This window comes from Ictalurus punctatus, chromosome 1 (assembly GCF_001660625.3).
Source record: "Ictalurus punctatus breed USDA103 chromosome 1, Coco_2.0, whole genome shotgun sequence".
NCBI classification, from domain to species: domain Eukaryota; kingdom Metazoa; phylum Chordata; class Actinopteri; order Siluriformes; family Ictaluridae; genus Ictalurus; species Ictalurus punctatus.
Genome location: NC_030416.2, coordinates 255,152 through 275,926, shown reverse-complemented (window position 1 = coordinate 275,926; position 20,775 = coordinate 255,152). Strand labels below are relative to the sequence as shown.

General features: G+C 41.3%; 3 protein-coding genes across 6 annotated transcripts; all 3 read right to left on the bottom strand.

Annotated features, from left to right (window-relative positions):
- Positions 1-1,773: 1,773 nt before the first annotated feature.
- rap1gapl (RAP1 GTPase activating protein-like) lies at positions 1,774-9,296 on the bottom strand. Its single transcript, XM_053685112.1, has 16 exons — positions 8,846-9,296; positions 7,423-7,546; positions 7,088-7,123; positions 6,106-6,153; positions 5,742-5,939; positions 5,391-5,488; positions 5,105-5,183; positions 4,965-5,018; positions 4,750-4,833; positions 4,563-4,663; positions 4,155-4,284; positions 3,398-3,568; positions 3,208-3,279; positions 2,755-2,841; positions 2,137-2,280; positions 1,774-1,920 (listed from the first exon to the last, which is right to left on the bottom strand). Exons 1-16 carry the CDS (start codon positions 8,911-8,913, stop codon positions 1,774-1,776), a joined length of 1,641 nt encoding a protein of 546 aa, XP_053541087.1. The 5' UTR covers positions 8,914-9,296.
- Positions 9,297-9,899: 603 nt separating this feature from the next.
- LOC108263565 (uncharacterized) lies at positions 9,900-14,369 on the bottom strand. Of its 4 annotated transcripts, none has more exons than XM_017464533.3 (3): positions 14,248-14,351; positions 14,035-14,104; positions 9,900-12,291 (listed from the first exon to the last, which is right to left on the bottom strand). In XM_017464533.3, exon 3 carries the CDS (start codon positions 12,261-12,263, stop codon positions 11,001-11,003), a length of 1,263 nt encoding a protein of 420 aa, XP_017320022.2. In that variant the 5' UTR covers positions 12,264-12,291; positions 14,035-14,104; positions 14,248-14,351; the 3' UTR covers positions 9,900-11,000. The 4 variants fall into 4 exon arrangements, with proteins under 4 accessions (XP_017320022.2, XP_053540983.1, XP_047012655.2 ...); XM_053685008.1 differs by having other exon boundaries at positions 14,035-14,078; positions 14,248-14,301; XM_047156699.2 differs by lacking the exon at positions 14,035-14,104 and having other exon boundaries at positions 14,248-14,369.
- Positions 14,370-15,146: 777 nt separating this feature from the next.
- Positions 15,147-19,554, bottom strand: LOC128628664 (uncharacterized). The gene is made up of 2 exons (XM_047156649.2): positions 19,363-19,554; positions 15,147-18,148 (listed from the first exon to the last, which is right to left on the bottom strand). Exon 2 carries the CDS (start codon positions 16,683-16,685, stop codon positions 16,062-16,064), a length of 624 nt encoding a protein of 207 aa, XP_047012605.2. The 5' UTR covers positions 16,686-18,148; positions 19,363-19,554; the 3' UTR covers positions 15,147-16,061.
- Positions 19,555-20,775: the final 1,221 nt, after the last annotated feature.

The window sequence follows — 20,775 nt, the reverse complement described above, 5'->3', positions numbered from 1 at the left end:
GCACTTGGTGCTGGATGTGGTGGGCATGGTGTTGGACCTGGTGGTTTATGTGGTCTTGGATGTGGTGTTGGATGTGGTGGTGGACATGGTGGTGGAACTGGTGTTGGACGTGGTGTTGGATGTGGTGTTGTACATGGTGGTGGATGTGGTGGTGGTTGAGGTGGTGTACCTGGTGTTGGACCTGGTGGTGTATGTGGTGTTGGACCTGGTGGTGCATGAGGTGTTGGACCTGGTGTGTATGAAGTGTTGGACGTGGTGGTGTATGTTGTCTTGTATGTGGTGTTGGCTGTGGTGTTGGATGTGGTGGTGGACCTGGTGGTGTATGTGGTGTTGGACTTGGTGGTGTATGTGGTATTGGACCTGGTGTGTATGAAGTGTTGGATGTGGTGTTGGACCTGGTGTTGGATGTGGTGGTGTATGTGGTCTTTGATGTGGTGTTGGATGTGGTGTTGGACCTGGTGGTGTATGTGGTGGTGGACATGGTGGTGGATATGGTATTGGACCTGGTGCTGGATATGGTGCTGGATATGGTGCTGGATGTGGTGGTGAATATGGTGGTGGACGTGGTGTTGGACCTGGTGGTGTAAGTGGTGTTGGATGTTGTGTTGGACCTGGTGGTGTATGTGTTGTTGGATTTGGTGGTGGACATTGTGGTGGACATGGTGATGGACCTGGTGGTGTATGTGGTGTTGGACCTGGTGGTGGATGTTGTGTTGGATGTGGTGTTGTACGTGGTGGTATATGTGGTGTTGGACATGGTGGTGGATGTGGTGGTGGTTGAGGTGGTGGACCTGGTGGTGTATGAGGTGTCAGACATGGTGTTGGATGTGGTGTTGGACGTGGTGTTGGACATGGTGGTGAACATGGTGGTGGGCGTGGTGTTGGACCTGGTGGTGTAAGTGGTGTTGGATGTGGTGTTGGACCTGGTGCTGGATGTGGTGGTTTAAGTAGTGTTTGATGTGGTGGTGGACATGGTGTTGGACATGGTGTTGGACATGGTGTTGGACATGGTGTTGGACATGGTGGTGGATGTGGTGGTGTGTGTGGTGGTGGATGTGGTGGTTGAGGTGGTGGACCTGGTGGTGCATGTGGTGTTGGACCTGGTGGTGCATGAGGTGTTGGATGTGGTGTTGGACCTGGTGGTGTATGAGGTGTTGGATGTGTTGGTGTATGTGGTGTTATATGTGGTAGTGTATGTCGTGTTGGAACTCGTGGTGTATTTGGTGTTGGATGTGTTGGTGTATGGGGTGTTGGACCTGGTGTTGTATGGGGTGTTGGACCTGGTGTTGTATGTGGTTGTGAACATGGTGGTGGACTTGGTGGTGGAACTGGTGTTGGACATGGTGTTTGATGTGGTGTTGGACCTTGTGTTGGATGTGGTGGTGAACATGGTGCTGGGCGTGGTGTTGGACCTGGTGGTGGACGTGGTGTTGGACATGGTTGTGGACATGGTGCTGGATGTGGTGGTGGACCTGCTGTGTATGAGGTCTTGGATGTGGTGTTGGACTTGGTGGTGTATGTGGTTGTTTGTGGTAGTGTATGTGGTGTTGGACCTGGTGGTGTATGTGGTGTTGGATGTGGTGGTGGACATGGTATTGGACCTGGTGTTTGATGTGGTGGTGGATGTGGTGTTGGACCTGGTGTTGGATTTAGATGTAAATCATTCATTTTTCTTGAATAAAATAATGAATGAATCCACACAAAACCTGCAGACTCACTCTCACCTCAGATATTAAAAAAAGAAAATAGACTGACCTGGCAATCCTGAGTGTTCTACACACGTGTGTGTGTGTGTGTGTGTGTGTGTGTGTGTGTGTGTGTGTGTTTGTGTGTGTGAGATTTTACCCGTTGTTTCTGGCCTCCTGTCTTCTTCACAACTCCTAATGTGTCAAAAGAGTGACTGCGCACTCTTATTGCTCTCTACAGGAGAGACAGACAGACAGAAGGAGGGAGACAGGAAGTAAATTAGACAGAAGAAGGAGAGACAGAAGACAAAGAGAAATGGGCATAATGAGGAGACAGACAGTAGAGAAAGAGAGAGACAGACAGACAGGAGGATTGAGAGTCAGACAGACCGATTCACACTACACAGGTGTGTATTAGTTAATAAACCACTGTACGATCAGCGAGTCTCACTTTAAAGTTTTCAATGAATCCTCCTCCCCCCTCTGGAGGCGGGGCCACTGTGCTGGTGGGCAGTGCTGAGTTTCCCATCATGCACTGGGAGCGTGAGGACAGTTCTGATCTCAGCGCCTCCAGCAGAGAAGAGCGAGTGCGCAGCTTTAGAGAAGAAAGAGAGAGTGAGACAGGTGTCTGTGTAGAGAAGATGATAGAGAAAGAGAGAGAATGAGACAGTTGTCTGTGTAGAGAAGCTGATACAGAGAGAGGGAGACAGGTGTCTGTGTGTAGAGAAGAAGATACAGAGAGAGGGAGACAGGTGTCTGTGTAGAGAAGCTGATACAGAGGGAGAGGAGAGTGAGACAGGTGTCTGTGTAGAAAAGCTGATACAGAGAGAGAGAGAGAGAGTGAGACAGGTGTCTGTGTGTAGAGGAGAAGATACAGAGAGAGGGAGACAGGTGTCTGTGTGTAGAGAAGATGAAACAGAGAGAGAGTGAGACAGGTGTCTGTGTAGAGAAGCTGATACAGAGAGAGAGTGAGACAGGTGTCTATGTGTTGAGAAGATGATACAGAGAGAGAAAGTGTGAGACAGGTGTCTGTGTCTAGAGAAGATTTGATTTCTTATAGCTTTATTACCTCCAGTTTACTGAAGCGCTCGGCTCGGTAACACGAAATCTCTGCATTGATCAGTTTAGTCAGGAGAAACTCCCGGAACACAGAACCCTGTGAGACACACACTAACATGCTAACTCTGATACACGCCCTAACATGCTAACTCTGATACACATGCTAGCATGCTAACTCTGATGCTAATGCTGAGACACGCTACGCTAAGATAAATTCGCTGTACCAGAAATCGTAAAGTTACAGCTTCACCTCTGACTGTTACGAAGTTCTGACACTGGAGACTCCTTCCTTACATGCTACATAAACACATTTCTCCTCACAGAAAACTTCACCACATCAACGATTACACACGTTTTTAATATATTTATCAGTGGAGCATCCGCTGTACATGTCCTTGTTAATGAGCCGTTACTGTGGAAACGATAACATACTAGAATGAGGTTTAATATAAACCTCTCTCACCTCTGTAAATATGGGAGGGTTTGGAAGTGGCGGGCCGAACGGGGGCACATCCTCCCTGGCTGTGATGGACACCTGTCAATCACACAGGCAGTTATACTAAACACAAACTTACTGTCTTTTGCACACACACACACACACACATACACACACACACACATACACACACACACACATACACACAGTCACCTACCTGAAACGCCCCCCCGTCCCCTCCGTCTGCCCCGTTTTCTCGTTTGACCCTCCTCACAGCGATGAAGCAGTGCAGGAAGTGTGAGCTGATGACATCACAGAGAAACGGAGTTCTGCCTTCCTGATACACCACGGACACGATGTCATTTCCGATGTGTCGCTTCCTCTGGAGCTGAACACACATCATCACTCCACTGTGGCTATGGGCGTGTCCCAAACCACACACATACCCCACCCACTCACAACTGTTTGCTGAGGTATCGCTAGGTGGTTGCTATGATATTCCCAATAGTTGCTAAGGTGCCATAAGGTGCTTGTTATTATATTTCAAGTGGTTATTGCGGTGTTGCAATGTGCTTGCTATGCTACCTCCGTTGGTTACTGGGTTGCTATGTTACACCAGGAGGTCACTAGGGTGTTTGTAGTTGGCTGTTATGCGCTCCCAGGCGGTTGCTTACTCTCTGTTCCCTGTCAGTCAGAGCTGCAGTCGCAAATTGTGCGTGCATTCGTGTTTGTGTGTGTGTGTGTGAGTGTGTGCACATAGTGTGTGTGTGTGTGTGTGTGTGTGTAGGGGAGATACTCATCTGAACGATTCTGTCTCTATATAAAAATGTGAGATGCGTGAAAACGGTGCACAATTGGAATAGAACAATAAGAAGAATAAGAAGAGGATTATGAAGAACAGTAGACTGGTTTTCTCAACCCAAAGTCATAATAATTATAATAATAATTTGTTTGTTTGTTTGTTTTTGCCCTACCTGCTGTGTATCTCCATCCGTAAAGGGCAGTTTAGTTGACACGTGGAACATGATCTCTCGACCGTGAAAGGAAGTAAACACCGCCTCACTTCCTGTTTGGCCATGTGACACATCAAGCCCCCCTCTGAAGCTGAGCAATCAGAACAATCAGTTTTATCAAAATCATCATTCTTCATAAAAACGACACTGATACAGATCCACTCCGACTGCTCAGGAGGAACGACCAATATATTACTATATTATTATAAAGACCTGTAGGAAATTTATTTTAATAATAGTGTGTGTGTGTGTGTGTGTGTGTGTGTGTGTGTGCACATAGTCTGTATGTGTGTGCACATAGTGTGTGTGTGTAAGTGTGTGTGTATGTGTATGTGTGTGTGTGTGTGTGTGTGTGTGTGTGTGTGTTACCCGGTGAATCCTCGCAGTTTAACAGTTTGTCCCAGAATAGACAGGAAGTGTTTAAACTCCTCACTCTCCTCATTATTACTGAGAATGTCCTCCTCTGTTAACTGTAACACACACACACACACACACACAGTCAGATGTGTATAATAATAATAATAATAATAATAATAATAATAATAATAATAATTACTTGTCCTTCCTTCTGATATAAAACCCCAAATTTGAAGTTTTGAGACACTCTGTGCTCGTCAAATGCTGTTATCAGTTCCGGAGCCTGAAACACACACACACACACACACACACACACACACACACACACACACACACACACACATACATACACATTAAATGTTCATTAAAATAAATCTGCTATTAGGAATATGAAGCGTTGTGTTTAAATCTGACCTTCAGGTAGCTGACCACCTGGAAACTGGACACACTCAGACCAGCACACAGCATCTGCAGATGTACAGCAGCGCAGGTCTGAGCTCCGACTCTTATTCTCATATTTACATTTCTCTAAGTGTAGGATTCGTCCTTCATACCTTAGCGAGCTCTACTGCTGTAGGAAAGTTCTGGAAGAGAAAGACCGAGAAGGTCGCGTGCAGAGAGCACTCGTTCATCCTAAAGAGGAAAACAAAGTGTGCGTGTGTGTGTGTGTGTGAGAGAGAGAGAGAGACAGACAGACAGATAGAGAGAGAGACAGACAGACAGAGAGCGAGTGAGACTGAAAGAGAAACACAAACTGAGGGAGAAAAAGAGAGATAATGGAGGAGGAGGAGACAGAAACAGACAGAGAGACAGGAAGAAAGAGAAACAGACAGATCTGACCTGAGAATGACCCTCAGTCGGTTCTCCTCCTCCTCCAGACAGACGGAGAGAATGAGTGGCCCGAGTGAGGGATCGACTGCCGTGAACGAGTGATGGTACTGAGGGAGGAGAAGAAACAAGAGGACAAGGGGACACAACACTGCTAAGTAGTGCACACTACAGCGAGTAATAAAGCATCTCTCTCTCAGTTACAGTTCTAAACCATTCAGGAAGTACAGCAAGACAAATCAACTGCCTTTTTATTCCAGACCTTCAGGAAATGCCCCTCAGTATCAGTGCAGTTAGCAAGTGCATTAATCTGGGCAGCGGTGCACCAGGGCACTAGGTAGTGAACATGGGACGTGTCCTGACCCTGTGTCTGAAAAACTCCTGGTAGATTTTGGCCTCGTTGTCTCTCTCCATGATGTCGTAGGTCTCGAGGCCAAGCGAGGGACTCGAGGAAGTGGGACTCGTCTCAACATGTCTGTCCAAGGGAGGGTCGATCCAGTACCCTCCAGATTTAGGGGGCAGAATGAGGGGCAGTCCATCTCCTATCTTCAACAGCCGCGACTTAAACACACAGGACGACACGGGTAAGAGACAAACACACAGTGCAGTGTAAAACTCCACAGGAATTTCCATCAGATGTGAACTCGGATATTTTCCTCAATTCATCCGTACGAATAAAATCTGTTCATTAATGAAGAATAAATACGACCTGCTGAGGAGAACGTACTTTAAGAGGTGGAGGAAACTCACAGCGCTGTTCATCTAATCTGCTGCCCTGCACGCACACAAATACACTCATATAAACACACACATATACACACGAACACAAATACACACACACATTTACACACACACACAAATACACTCATATAAACACACACACACACACACACACACAAATACACTCATATAAACACACACATATACACACGAACACAAATACACTCATATAAACACACACATATACACACGAACACAAATACACACACACATTTACACACACACACAAATACACTCATATAAACACACACATACACACACACACATACACATGAACACAAATACACACACATTTACACACACACAAATACACTCATATAAATACACACACACACAAATACACTCATATAAACACACATATACACACGAACACAAATACACACACACATTTACACACACACACAAATACACTCATATAAATACACGCACACACAAATACACTCATATAAACACACATATACACACGAACACAAATACACACACACATTTACACACACACATTTACACACACACACAAATACACTCATATAAACACACACATACACACACGAACACAAATACACACTCATATAAACACACATATACACACGAACACAAATACACACACACATTTACACACACACAAATACACTCATACACACATACACACAAATACACTCATATAAACACATACACACACACACAAATACAATCATATAAACATACACACATACACACACAAATACACACAAATACACTCATATAAACACACACACACAAATACACTCATATAAACACACACACAAATACACTCATATAAACATTCTCTCACATATATATATATATATATATATATATATATATATATATATATATATATATATATATATATACACATACACGTACACACACACACACACACCTTGAGATGCTGAAGTATGAATTATTACCTGCAGTTTTTCAATAATCTCGAACAGCTCCGTCACCTGCAGACGAGAAAAGCACGAGGATTAAATTAGGATTAAAAACATAAACCGTAATAAACATAATGTATAAATAAAAAATAATTCTCTTTCAGAAAATGAGGAGAAGTTTCATCAAAGCTTTGGCGCATTAAAACTCTGCATTTCAACAATTATTATTGAATAATTTATTATTCAAAATTAACGATTAACGATAAACTTAGAATTCCCTCTTTTTAAATGAAATTAAATAAAAGCTGTACCTTCTGTTAACGATAAACAAGAATTCCCTCTTTTTAAATGAAATTAAATAAAAGCTGTACCTTCTGGTTGGGGTTCGATGGGACAAAGGGTTTAGTTTCGTGAGATGGAGAGTCTAAAATATCCAGAATGCTGTGGCTGAGAGACTCGACTCGACTGGAATCAAATACAACCAAATATAAAGAGCTAAAAATGATCCTGAATGAAAACCTGAGAGTTGAGAATGAACAGATGCGTGTGGTGTTCTACCTGCTCTCACCGTCACTGATGAACCTGTCGATCCTGTAACACAGTAAACATAAAGTGTGTGTGTGTGTGTGTGTGTGTGTTTTTATTAAGAATAAATAGTTAATAAATGCATCATATCATTTCTGTAAGGATTTGAGTTGGCTGTGATGGTGAGTGTCTCCCCCTGGTGGTGTGGAGGTGAAGTTCTGCTCATGTTCATCTCTAACTCGTTTGGGTTTAGTCTCGGACTTTAACTCCATCTCTGTTCATCCACTTTAACTTTACGGGTCTTGAACCCTGACCCGAGGTTCTGACTTTTTTTTTCTTTAATCAGGGAGTTAATTCCAGCTCTGAATGAAGGATCAGTCAGAATCTCCTTCAGTTCTCATCAGGGTTCCTGCTGTGAAGGTCAATCAGACGGAAGGATACAGGAACAGGTACAGGTACTCTTTCCCCCAAAGTACCGACACTCGTTCTTTCTGAACACCAGGTACTGCAGGTACACATTACACTAACCAGTTCCGTGGAGTTTAACTAGTACCTAGATTAGTGATGACTAGATTATTTACATCACAACAGAATATAAAATGTAACCAAATTAATGTCTGTAATACAACAACAACAACAATAATAAAAACAATAATAACAATAATAATAATAACAATTGTGAGGATGATGGTGATGGTGATGGTAATGATGATGATGATGATGATGGTGCTGATAATGATGGTGGTGATGGTGATGATGGTGATAGTGATGATGATGATGATGGTGATGATGATGGTGATGATGATGGTGATGATGATGGTGATGATGATGGTGATAATGGTGATGATGATGATGGTGATGGTGATGGTGATGGTAATGATGATCGTGATGATGATGATGGTGGTAATGATGATGGTGATAGTGATGATGGTGATGATGATAGTGATGATGATGGTGATGATGATGATGGTGATGTGATGGTGATGTAATGGTGATAGTGATGATGATAGTGATGATGATGATGGTGATGATGATGATGGTGATGATGATGATGGTGATGATGATAGTGATGATGATGATGATGGTGATGATGATAGTGATGATGATGATGATGATGAAAGTCTTTGATGTAGAAGTGAAAAAGAGAAGTATTTCTCATTTCTAATAATCATCTGAACATGGTCAGTGATCAGTTATATATTAAATGAATGAAATTATTTAGCTTCACACACACACACACACACACACACACACATACAGTGTGCTCACCCTCCATATGCTCCAAACGTAAAACTCCTCTTCCGAGAGAAAGACTCGTCGCTCCGTCTCTCCATCATTCCATCAATGGATGAAAGATTTGAGCTTCTGTGTTCTTTCTTTCTCTCTCTCTCTCTCTCTCTGTCTCTGTCTCTCTCTCTCTCTCTGCCCCCTGTCTTTGTTATTTAATCTCTCTCTTCGTCCTTCCTCCAGTCTGCGCCTGTTGACTGACAGCTGTAACTCTTACATGTCCAAACACACTCACACAAAGTGCATGGGTGCGTGCGTGCGTGAGTGTGTGTGGTGCATGCGTGTGTGTGCGGTGCATGTGTGTGTGTGTGTGTGTGTTACCCTTTCAGCCGGCAGTCCCAGTGAATAATTGATGAGGATGAAGAGGGCACATCAGCAGGGGAGAGGAAGAGCGTGAGGGGTCTCTGAGCTTTAATAAAGAAATTAACACACACTTCACTCTCACTCGAGATTAATCACACCGCTGTGGAATTCTCCAACCAGAACGTGGTGATTAGTTCTCTAGAACAGCAGCTCTGACAGGTTTATATTAATGCGCTCGTTCTAATACATTATCGTTTCTATAGTAACAGCTTGTTCACAGGGTACAGCGGACGCTCCGTGTGAACAGTTTAAAAAATAATGGTTTGTTACGTGTGTGGAAGGAGTCTCCGGTGTCAGTGCTGTGTAACAGTCAGAGGTGAAGCTGTAACTTTACATTCTCCCACATCTTCATTACACTTCTTTACTGTTTCTCGTGTGTGTGTGTGTGTGTGTGTGTGTGCGTGTGTGTCTGTGTGTGTAACCACCTGCAGTGAAGTGAGATAGAGAGCTATATGGAGTGCAGGACAGTCATTAACGGGATTTCTTGGTCTTGGGAAGTTTCTTGGACTTATTATCTTTCTGGGTTTCATTGGTTAGCTGTGACTGTGGGGTTTCCTCCACTCTGTATATCATTGCTCTCTGTGTGTTTATTTAAAGCCCCACCCCAAAAAACTCAAAACATGTCATCATATCCAGCCCAGATTCAGTAATAAGACACATGAACACACTGCACTTGGAGAAAGTGGTGTTTTATTGAAGCTCTGTAGATTCTCCACAAGATGTCTGACTTTTTACACCATAAAATCATAAACATAGCATTTTATAAACACTCATTCTCCATCTGTTCAATTAAACCCCTCTGAGCTTCCAACATCAACCTGCTCACAGTCAGAGACTCGGTGTCTGTCCCTCCCCGCGGTTTAATCTCATCAATGCATCATTTAATAATAAAACCAATACGAAAGGAAAAGATCATAGAGATGTTCTACTGAGCCTTATTCCTAAATGTACAGAGAACCTATCATTATTCATCCTAATTATTCATCTAATCATCTGATTATTCATCTAATAACCACACAATGTACTTAAATTTAAATATTTAAATTCGGTTCCAATGAGTGAAAAGGAAAAGAAATCCATATGCAAATAATCATGAACATGTAAGTGTACGTCTAGTTTCTCAACGATGAGGTTAAGAACAGCCAGGAATCGAGGACACACATTTGAATAAAAGCTCCAGCCTCTCTAGATGTTTCTCAGAGATCTAGGAAAAGACCACGATGTCATCTCTATAGACTAACGCAATCTGGAACATGAGGTCAGTCTTCATGGCTTGCATGAGGTGCTGAAAGGTTGCAGGTCTGTTACATGCCCTGACAGGCGTACGCAAGTGCTCATGGTGTAATAACGGCTGATTTGTATTTGATTCCGCTGTATATAAACACCCTGCAGATATTCCTCATGAAGTCACGATGCCAGACTCCAGCACCACAAATAGTTCCTCACGTTTCATCCCAGATGTTTTAAAGGTGTGTCCACATTTCTGCTCACTAATGACTCTACAATAACGCAATGACTCTTTATTAAACACTAAATAAACATCCAGGAGTACAGTGCAGAGATTACTGCACACATTACACAACTATCTGTTAGCTACCTGCATACTTCTGATGTTAGTGTGGAGTGAATATATTCATTATATTACGTATTCATATTATGAATATGTTCATTATATAATATAATTATATTATATACGTGATCAACTGATGATTTCCATCTCTCCGTCTCTTTCTATCTTCATCTTTTCCTCTGTTTTAACCCCTCTGGCTTCATCTCATTCCATCTTCTCCTCTCTTTCTGTCCCTCCGGCTCCTCCTCTTTCTGTCTCTCCGGCTCCTCCTCTTTCTGTCTCTCCGGCTCCTCCTCTTTCTGTCTCTCCGGCTCCTCCTCTTTCTGTCTCTCCGGCTCCTCCTCTTTCCTTCACTTTCTGAAAGATGAGGTTGAGAACAGCCAGGAATCGAGGCAGAGCCTCCTCTTGGCAGAAGTTGTTCAGTTCCTCGATGTGCTCCGTGTTGTTGCTCAGCTCGCCCCAGTAGAACTTTGGCTTTGTTCCTTCAGCAGTGAGTTTCACCACCATCACAGCTCTCACCGGAACCGGATTTAGTTCCTTTTTCAGGATGTACAGATAGGCCTGAGTTTGATAATAATACTCATGGGATTTGGTGAGTTCAACTTCATGACCTTCATCATGTGGTAAAGTGAACACGTTTTTCACCATGTCACCTTTCGTACCTTTACATTCGATTATGATTTTCTCGCTCCGTGACGCTTCACTGCTTACAGCTGGATTTGAAATATCTAATAAAAAGTCCAACCTTCCAGAGATAAACCCGGATTCCACCGGATATTCCGTTTTGTACTTCGCATGTTCTATATCAAGCCCGATCTTTTCGAGGAAGAATCTGAAGCAGTCTGTGGCGTTGTTTTTGTTGTCTTCTGGATTCCCAAACCACGCTTTTCTACTGGGGTTGGAACTGACCGACTTTTCAGGAGTGGAGATCGGCGTCTCATTAAACGTGTCTCTCATCCTGAACCTGCAGCCGCTTTCAGGAGCGTTTTTTTCCCACCGTTTCTTTAAGGTTTCCGCCGAGGCTTTGTTACAGTTTGTAAAAAATAAACTGTTTACCACGTCTCTAATCTTGCCTTTCTCTTTCTGTCCATGAGCCCTTTTAACCTCCACGCAAGACAGACGAGGTTTCCCAACTACTGTGATTTTAGCGTTTCTCAGATCTTGTACAATTGCTTTCGAATCTTTGATGACATCAGGATGTGTTGAGCGTTGAGTGACCTCTGGATTTAAAGCTCCTTCAGGCAGGTTAATCTTTAACAACTCCAGAAGCGTTTGATAATCGTCCACGCTGAGAGGCTCGAGCTCCACGTCAGCACTGAGAGGTTCTTCCTCTTGCTCATTTTCAGTGTTTTTTGCCACTTTTCCACTTTTTCCATCTCTCGCTTGCTTTATGAAATGTTTTCTTTTATCTCTTGTTATTATGCGTGAGCTTTTCTCATGACGTCTTTGTGAACTGTTTGTCTCCATCGGTTCTTTATCGAGCTTCCACCTGATCCTAAAAACAGAAATCAAAATACCGAGTCAGTTTAATTTACAGTTTAATTTATGCAGTAATCCTGATGTTTTCTGTAAAATATCTACATCGTGGCCAGTATGATCGTGTTCAGAAGTCAGAATACTACCACTAACATCAGTACTGTAATCACTAAAAGACTGAGTAAGACAGACAGAGAGACAGAAATACTCACTACTGGGTTCTGAAGTGAAACGTGAGAGTTTAAATGGAAGCGCTGCAGAGTTCTCTGTGTACTGAATCAGCTGATCCAGTTGGGTGTGTTTATCTACATTTATACCCTCAGTGTGTATAAACTCCTCCTTTAGGACTATAAACTCCTCATAATTCATCTCCCAGCTCACTTCTTCTCCATTCTTCAGTATACTCTACACTACTCTAATAGTCCTGTAGTTCTTGATTTTACACGTCTACATGATAGGAGTCCGTCCTGATGCCCTACTTCTGTTTAGAGTTCTCATCGCTGCCGCTGAGGATGGCCTCCAGCACGGACAGCCTAAAGATCACCAAGACTTTAGTGTGGATGAGACCACGTAGAAACCATGTTGCTTTAGGACTGCAGTCTCTGAGAACAGTTTACACTCAAGTCTGCGTCACTGAACAGTTAATACCTTCAGTTTGATATAATAACTTCATGTTAAAACTATAATGAATTCAAAAATGACTCTGATGCTCATATTAATACGTTCCTGGTTACACAATAACCACTTTTGGACTCTCACATTTATAGAAGGAGTGTATTTATTTATAATCGCACTATCCGGTGTGTATCCCAGATGAGGACGGGTTCCCTTTTGAGTCTGGTTCCTCTTGATGTCACGTATCGGAGATAAGGTGGGATGCAATCGCAGTATGAACAGGTTTATTTAAGAGAGAGACAGGCAGACAAATCCAAAACGTGATCCACAAACATAATCCAGTAACATGCAAAGTTCAGGCGATCGGCATAAAGGGGCGAGGCAGGAATCAAGGTCGCGGTGACAGTACAGGGTCGAGGAACAAAACAAGAAACATGAGCAAAGAACAATAGCGCGGGACTGGGGGCGGAGAAACCAGCGTGAACTAAACTAACGAACCCAAATATGAACACATATGACACATGACATGAACGAAGACTCAAAACTAAGTGACTGTAACTCATTCAATATTCCGCGCTGTGCCGGGAGGCGCGCGGTATTTATACAAACATAATCAGTAATCGTAATGGCTGACGACTGAGGGCGATTCAGACGCACATGAAACAACAACCAATGACAGAACGGAGAGGAGACATAACGGAAACATAAACAAATGCACGTGTCGAACTGTCAGGATTGTCCACAAGGGAAAAGCAGGTGCGCTCCTGCTCGTGCACGCGCGCTCACATGCTCCACAGCGCGCTGCTTAAAGGGGAGCTCGTGACACTCGAGGTTTCTTCCTCATATCGTCTCAGGGAGGAGTTTTTTTTCTTTATATATAATATATATATATATATATATATATATATATATATATATATATATATATATATATATATATATATATATATATATAAAATAGGTTTTTCCTTTTAAATGAATGCATTTAAAATCCATACCTGGATTCCTGTGGAGCTGTTTTGTGACCGTGTGCATTGTTATACAGATATAAAATAATATTGTTGGGGTGGTTCTGTACGTGATGAAGTCCTTCATATAAATCAATATTATTTTTCATAGAACAATTATAATCTAATAATAATCTCACCTCCGTTAGAGATTTCTGCTGTTGTAATCAGTTCTGCAGCTGAGCTTCGTTTTTAGTAAACAAGGAGGATCTGTGGAAATAAGTCTGCTGTGAACTTATAAATGACAGAACAACATTTATGTAGTACATTAATGCAGTTTACAGTGAACACACACACACACACACACAACTTAGCTTTTTCTTCTTTTTAATGTAATATTAATGGACACTTACCAGGCTGTAGCTCAACACCACGTCATGTAGGTTTCACTTTCAGAGAGATGCCCCTCCTCCTGAGCTGAAATTCACAACCTCCTGCTCCCACACCAGAGTTCACCTCAACTCAGTGCTTCTCTGCGTCCCTCTCCTCGCCTAAACATCACTGTCTTCAAAACTCCAACTCTCCGATTAGGGATTACGAGTTTAAACTGATCTTTCCCTTTGGGAAGTCGGGAACAGGAACTGGGAAGTCAGGAACTGGAACTGGGAAGTCGGGAACGGGAACTGGGAAGTCGGGAACTGGATCTGGGAAGTCGGGAACTGGAACTGGGAAGTCGGGAACGGGAACTGGGAAGTCGGACCAGTTCCCAGTTGGTCATGAACGTAGCGTTAATTTCTTAGGAATTGTTCCACCCTGGATCAGGAAATGGTTTAATACACCAGTACGTGGGCTTGAATACGTCTCATTTATAAGTCTGTACTTATATTCCATCATGTAACACTGAATTCACAGCAAGTTTTAACGGTAAACACCGGTTAAAGTTCCAGACATTTCTTCCTAATCACTGCAGCTTTCACCTCTGGATCGGACTCAGGAAAATAATCTCCTCCAGATTATTCACATCTCTAATTTGCTAAAATTTTATTAGTAGTGTTAACGCAAGACAGTAGACAGCACAAATGAATAGACGGTGGTATATAATACAAGGTGTTATAACATTATAAATAACATAAGGTGTTGTTGAAGGAATTATTTATTGATGCATATTTCGTGTAGATTAAGAGATATGGTAGCATGTGTATGTAATTCTTCTTACCTGTAGAGGGCGCTCTCCTCTAGATAGTTAAAACCATGATGTTTTTTATGATGGTTACTCAACAATGAATTAATGAACAATACATCGATTATCGCATCTTTTGTGCCGCGTTGCATATCTAAACATACAAGGATCAATGAATTACAACACTCATTGTAAGTACATTATGATTTAATTATATTTCACACAAAATCCCATCACATCTTCAAAGTACTTTTTGTTGGAGATTGTGGCAGATGTTAAGGAGGAGGGGAATTTATACGTGCATCAGGTTTTTCAAGAAAAAACACTTCTGCATAGGATAAACCTGTGTATCCTCACTCCTAGCTCCTCTGGAAGCTTCCCCACTCCTCGTTCCTCACCTCCTCGTGGTGCAATTAGAGAACTGATATGTCCTTCAAGATGGCTGACTTCGATCGATTTCAGAGGAGCGAGGAAACGAGGAAGCATCACTTTGAGTATTGAGGAGCATCCAGGGTGAGGGAGTAGTTCAGCCTTTAGTCTGAGTCTCATTTATCAGCAATATTTGATATAGTTCATTACATACATAACAAGCATAAAAGTAGTCAGCCATCTAAACATGTACATTTATAGTAGCTGTTCATATTATCAGAAAGAATAAAATAGAATAAAGAGCTGGATAAAATGTCCTGGTGCTATTTGGAGAATCTAGAATTTTAGTTAACTTTTGTTTTTATAAATCAACACATAACCTTGTGACCTTTGAATTTATATGGTGTAACAAAAAGACACTCTGTGGTGTGGTTGAAAAAGAGTTGTTTTTCTCTGAGTTCTTTATATAGTCCTCCTCTCCCTCTTTTTTTCTCCCTGAGGATGTAAACTTGTGACTGAATGGCTTCTGTTTGGATTCATGTGATACAGATTTTAGCTAAATTCAATTCTCTGTCTCTCTTTTTATCTCTGTCTCTGTCTCTTAAGTTCAAGTTTGAAGAGTGCTTTATTGGTGTGACTGTTTTAACAATATTGCCAAAGCAAATAAATATAAAAGTTCTAAAGACAAACAATAACAACAAATAAAAGAATAGAAAAACAATAAAGAGTAAAATGAACACGAAAGTTATTGCAGAAATCTCTCGCTGTCTCTATATCCGTCTCCGCCTCTATATCCGTCTCCGCCTCTTTATCCATCTCCGCCTCTACGGCCGTCTCCGCCTCCATATCCGTCTCCGCCTCCATATCCGTCTCCGTCTCCATATCCGTCTCCACCTCCATATCCGTCTCCGCCTCTATATCCGTCTCCGTCTCTATATCCGTCTCCGCCTCTTTATCCGTCTCCAACTCCATGTCCGTCTCCGCCTCTATATCCGTCTCCGTCTCTATATCTGTCTTCGCCTCTATATCCATCTCCGCCTCTATATCCATCTCCGTCTCTATATCCGTCTCCGCCTCTATATCCGCCTCTATATCCGTCTCCGTCTCTATATCTGTCTTCGCCTCTATATCCGTCTCCGCCTCTATATCCGCCTCTATATCCATCTCCGTCTCTATATCCGTCTCCGCCTCTATATCTGTCTCTATATCCGTCTCCGCCTCTATATCCATCTCCGCCTCTATATCCGTCTCCGTCTCTATATCCGTCTCCGCCTCTATATCCGTCTCCGCCTCTATATCCATCTCCGCCTCTACAGCCGTCTCCGCCTCTATATCTTTCTCCACCTCTATATCTGTCTCCGCCTCTATATCTGTCTCCGCCTCTATATTTGTCTCCGCTTCTATATTTGACTCCGCCTCTATATCTGTCTCCGCCTCTATATCTGTCTCTGCCTCTATATTTGTCTCCGCCTCTATATCTGTCTCCACCTCTATATCTGTCTCTGCCTCTATATTTGTCTCCGCCTCTATATCTGTCTCCGTCTCTATATCTGTCTCTGTCTGTCTCTGTCTCTCTCTCTTTTTTCTTCTTCTCTGCTTTCTCGAAGATCTTATTGAGAACAGCCAGGTATAGAGGCAGTGCCTTCTCTTTGCAGTAATTGTTCAGCTCTTCAATCCACCGTCCGTTTCCTTCCACATAGTCGTAGCAGAAGTCTCCCTTTAGTTCTTTTTGATTTTCTTTATATACCATGTATTTCTCATCCTTATCATCATTCTGATTTTCTTCCTCATCTGTCTCCTCCTGATCGTCCTCGTCATCCATGTCGTCGTCCTCATCGTCCTCATCTTGCTGGTGTTCTCTGAAGACCATGGCAGCTTCGACTGGAGCAGCATGGCGTTGTGTTTTTTTCAGTAAGTACAGGTAGGCCTGAGTTTGCTCATAATATTGATGCTTACGAATTAATTTAGCTTTGTGACCTTCTCCAGGTTTGCTGTACACCTTCCCCACCATGTCACCTGCCGTACCTTTACACTCGAGTATGATGGTCTTTGATTTCTCAGGTTCCTTACAGTTAGTCTTTATTAGAAAGTCCATCCTTCCTGAGAGAAACTCAAATTCTATATTGCGTTCTCTTTTGTAGCGCACGTCTGAAAGACCATTTTCTCTGATGAAGAATCGTAAACATTTCATTTCATTCCTTTGGTTTTGGGTTTTTTTTTTGTTCCCCGTTTCCTCACCACCTGCACTTTTGGTTCCTCTGTATGTTTCCTTCATCCTGAGTCCACGCCGATTACCGAGGGGAATTTTTTCCCACCTTTGCTTTAAGGTTTGCCCATTTTTATTCATATTTTTAAAAAATATCATTTCTGTGAACTTCGGAACTTTATCACGGCGTCGGTGACTATCGGCGGTTTTGACTGTCCGGCACTGCAGTCGAGGTGTCAGTACAAATTGCAGTTTATTGTGTTTCAGTTTTTGTGCGATGATGTTTGCTTTTTTGTTAAAGTAATAGTTTTTGGACTTAGCGATGACATCATCATTCAGAACTTTCTTAGGCAGAGTAATATTTAATAACTTCAGTAGTGTTCGGAAGTCTTTAAGACTGAGATGTTCTGCCACTATTTCACCTCCACCTGCTCCTGATCTTCCAGGTGAATCTCTTCCTGTTCCTGCTGTCCTGCTTGTCTCCCCTGAGCATCCCTCACCAGCATCTTCTCCACTCAGCAGTGGCTCCATAGTTCCTTCACTGAGCTTTCACCTGATTCTGAAGATGGGAACAGTGTGGGGGAAAGGGTTAAAGGTGTGTATTAGCCTCTCAGAGCCTGAAACCTTCTAGAAACTTCATCATTTTCTTAAGGTGTAGATTTTATAGAAGGTTTTCAAAGATTGAAAAGTGATGGGAACATGCAGAGGCCAGATTAGGACTGTGGAGGAATTATGAGGAATTCATTTAAAGAAAACAACATTTAATAGAATGCAAACTGTTGTCTGTTTTGTACAAAAATATCAATATTCAAAAATACTTAGTTCATTATATTTGATTTATCTCTATTCAAGGCTAGTTTATAAACTGCACTGTAAAACCGGATAAGTTCATTTAACTAAAAAACTAATTACCTCAAAATTTCTAAGTTGATAAATCAATTTCTTTAAGCCAAATACACTGAAATATAACAACAATTTATTTTAAATTACAAAGTTTGAGTAGAAAATTTTTGGTTATATTTCAGTGTATTTGGCTTAAAGAAACTGATTTATCAACTTCAAAATATTGAGGTAATTAGTTTCCTCAATTTTATTTAGTTAAATGAATTATCCGGTTTTACAGTGTGATTTTTACCTAATTTACATAATTAATACCATGGACCTGTAGGTGTTATTTTATAAAATGATAAAACTAATGAGATACTGATGGAAACTCTCTCTCTCTCTCTCTCTCTCTCTCTCTCTCTCTCTCTCTCTCTCTCTCTCTCTCTCTCTGTTTCTGTTCTGGTTTCCTCCGCCTTTCGTTCACTCTCTCTCCTTTTTTGCATCTCTTAATGTTAATAATCTTCTTGTTATGTATAAGATATCACTTCGTTGCAGTTTATTCTTTCATCATCTCATTTACAGATTTTCACATTTTTGGGTAAAAAGAAAAAAGATTTTTCTTAATTGTTAGACAAAATGAAGTTAATGTCATATAACATTTCATATTAGATATACATCATATACATATACGTTTTCTCCACCACTTAGCGCCGAGCACCTAATCCCGTCTCTTTTTATTTGTCTGTCTGATCTCGTTCGGTGTTAGTTTCACATACACAATCATCTGAATAAAATAATGCCCTTTTTAGGATTTTTACACGTGGCATTGGACATTTCTGTAGTGTTCAGAGACCAGCCTTAAGAATTTCTTTTAGTAATTACTTTAATAATACTATTACTACATCACATATCATCACAAACTAAATGAATACGAGTGAAAATACTCACAGGTGTGTCTGTTTAAAGGTCCTGAAGAAGTGAGACAGTATGAGCTGTGTTGAATTCACCTGTGTGTGGAAACAGGTTAAGCAGGTGTATGTTCATCTCCACTTATAATCTGTGTGTGTGTGTGTGTGTGTGTGTGTGTGTGTAAACACCTCCGATCCTCTCCGTACACAGCTCTCTCCTGATGTCCATCATTCCGATTTTTCTCCCCTCCTTCTGCAGGGTGTAAAATTTGAATATAATTATAATTATATTATTATTATTATTATTATTATTATTATTATTATTATTATTATTATTATTATTAATTCAGCTCATTATTGAAACTCTTCATGTTTCATGTCATCAGATAAACTGACTTTAGCTTCTGTTTGAAGGTCCAGCTTTCAGAACTGAACTCAAATTCATCTCATGTGTGAATTATGTGTGAATATTTCTCGAGATCTCCAGACACCTGTTAATTCATCCTGTGTCTACAACTGCTTCTGGGTGGAGTTCTTTCCCTCAACACTAACAGCTCCATCACTAACCCTCCTCTTCTGTCTAAATCTATTCTGTTAGCCAGAGAACAACAAATGTCTGGCTAAAACTATATACTCATAATTCTTTTATGTAAAGTCTCCTCCAGTAGTATGAAATATTATTATTATTATTATTATTATTATTATTATTATTAGGACTTTATCAGTCATCGTGTTTAGATAGAGGGTGGAGTATAGATGAATCTAATCTATGCAGTTGATAATGTTGTAGGATTAGACTGATAAATACAGCTGCCTACTCCTTCCTAATGATAACAAATTTGGTATATATTGATTGAGTTAGCTAGGAGAATTTTATATATATATATATATATATATATATATATATATATATATATATATATATATATATATATATAAAATGATTTTTTGTGGTGACGGAGTTTATTCATTAATATCACAGATTTTTACAATTATATGTCTCCAGGACAGAAAATATTAGCAATAGGGAAAAGTGTTGAAAAAACCTCAGTGGTGGTTAATAAAGGAAAGTGAAAGTAAGTGTAAACTGACGCACATGACTCATATATATAATTTTACTTTCAAACAGTCATCCAAAAGACATGCAAAAATCAGTTCCTCCCCATACATGACCTATCTTTTCTCTTCTTGTGTTCCACCTGCTTTCTGTGATATATTACTGCACACCTGATTCAGTGAGAAAGACGCTGATGGTGTCCTTACGTGCAGTGTGTGAGGTTCACTGTGGCTGTGATGAGAGGAATTATGTTTAGGTTTGGGAAATGACTCTTAGATTTGAAGGAAGTGTCGAAAATGACTGTTTGTTTATTTCAAAAGGTCGTGCATGTACAATTCATGATGGAGAGTAGCTGAGTTTTGTAATTACAAGTAGTTATAAAAACCTGCATCTGCA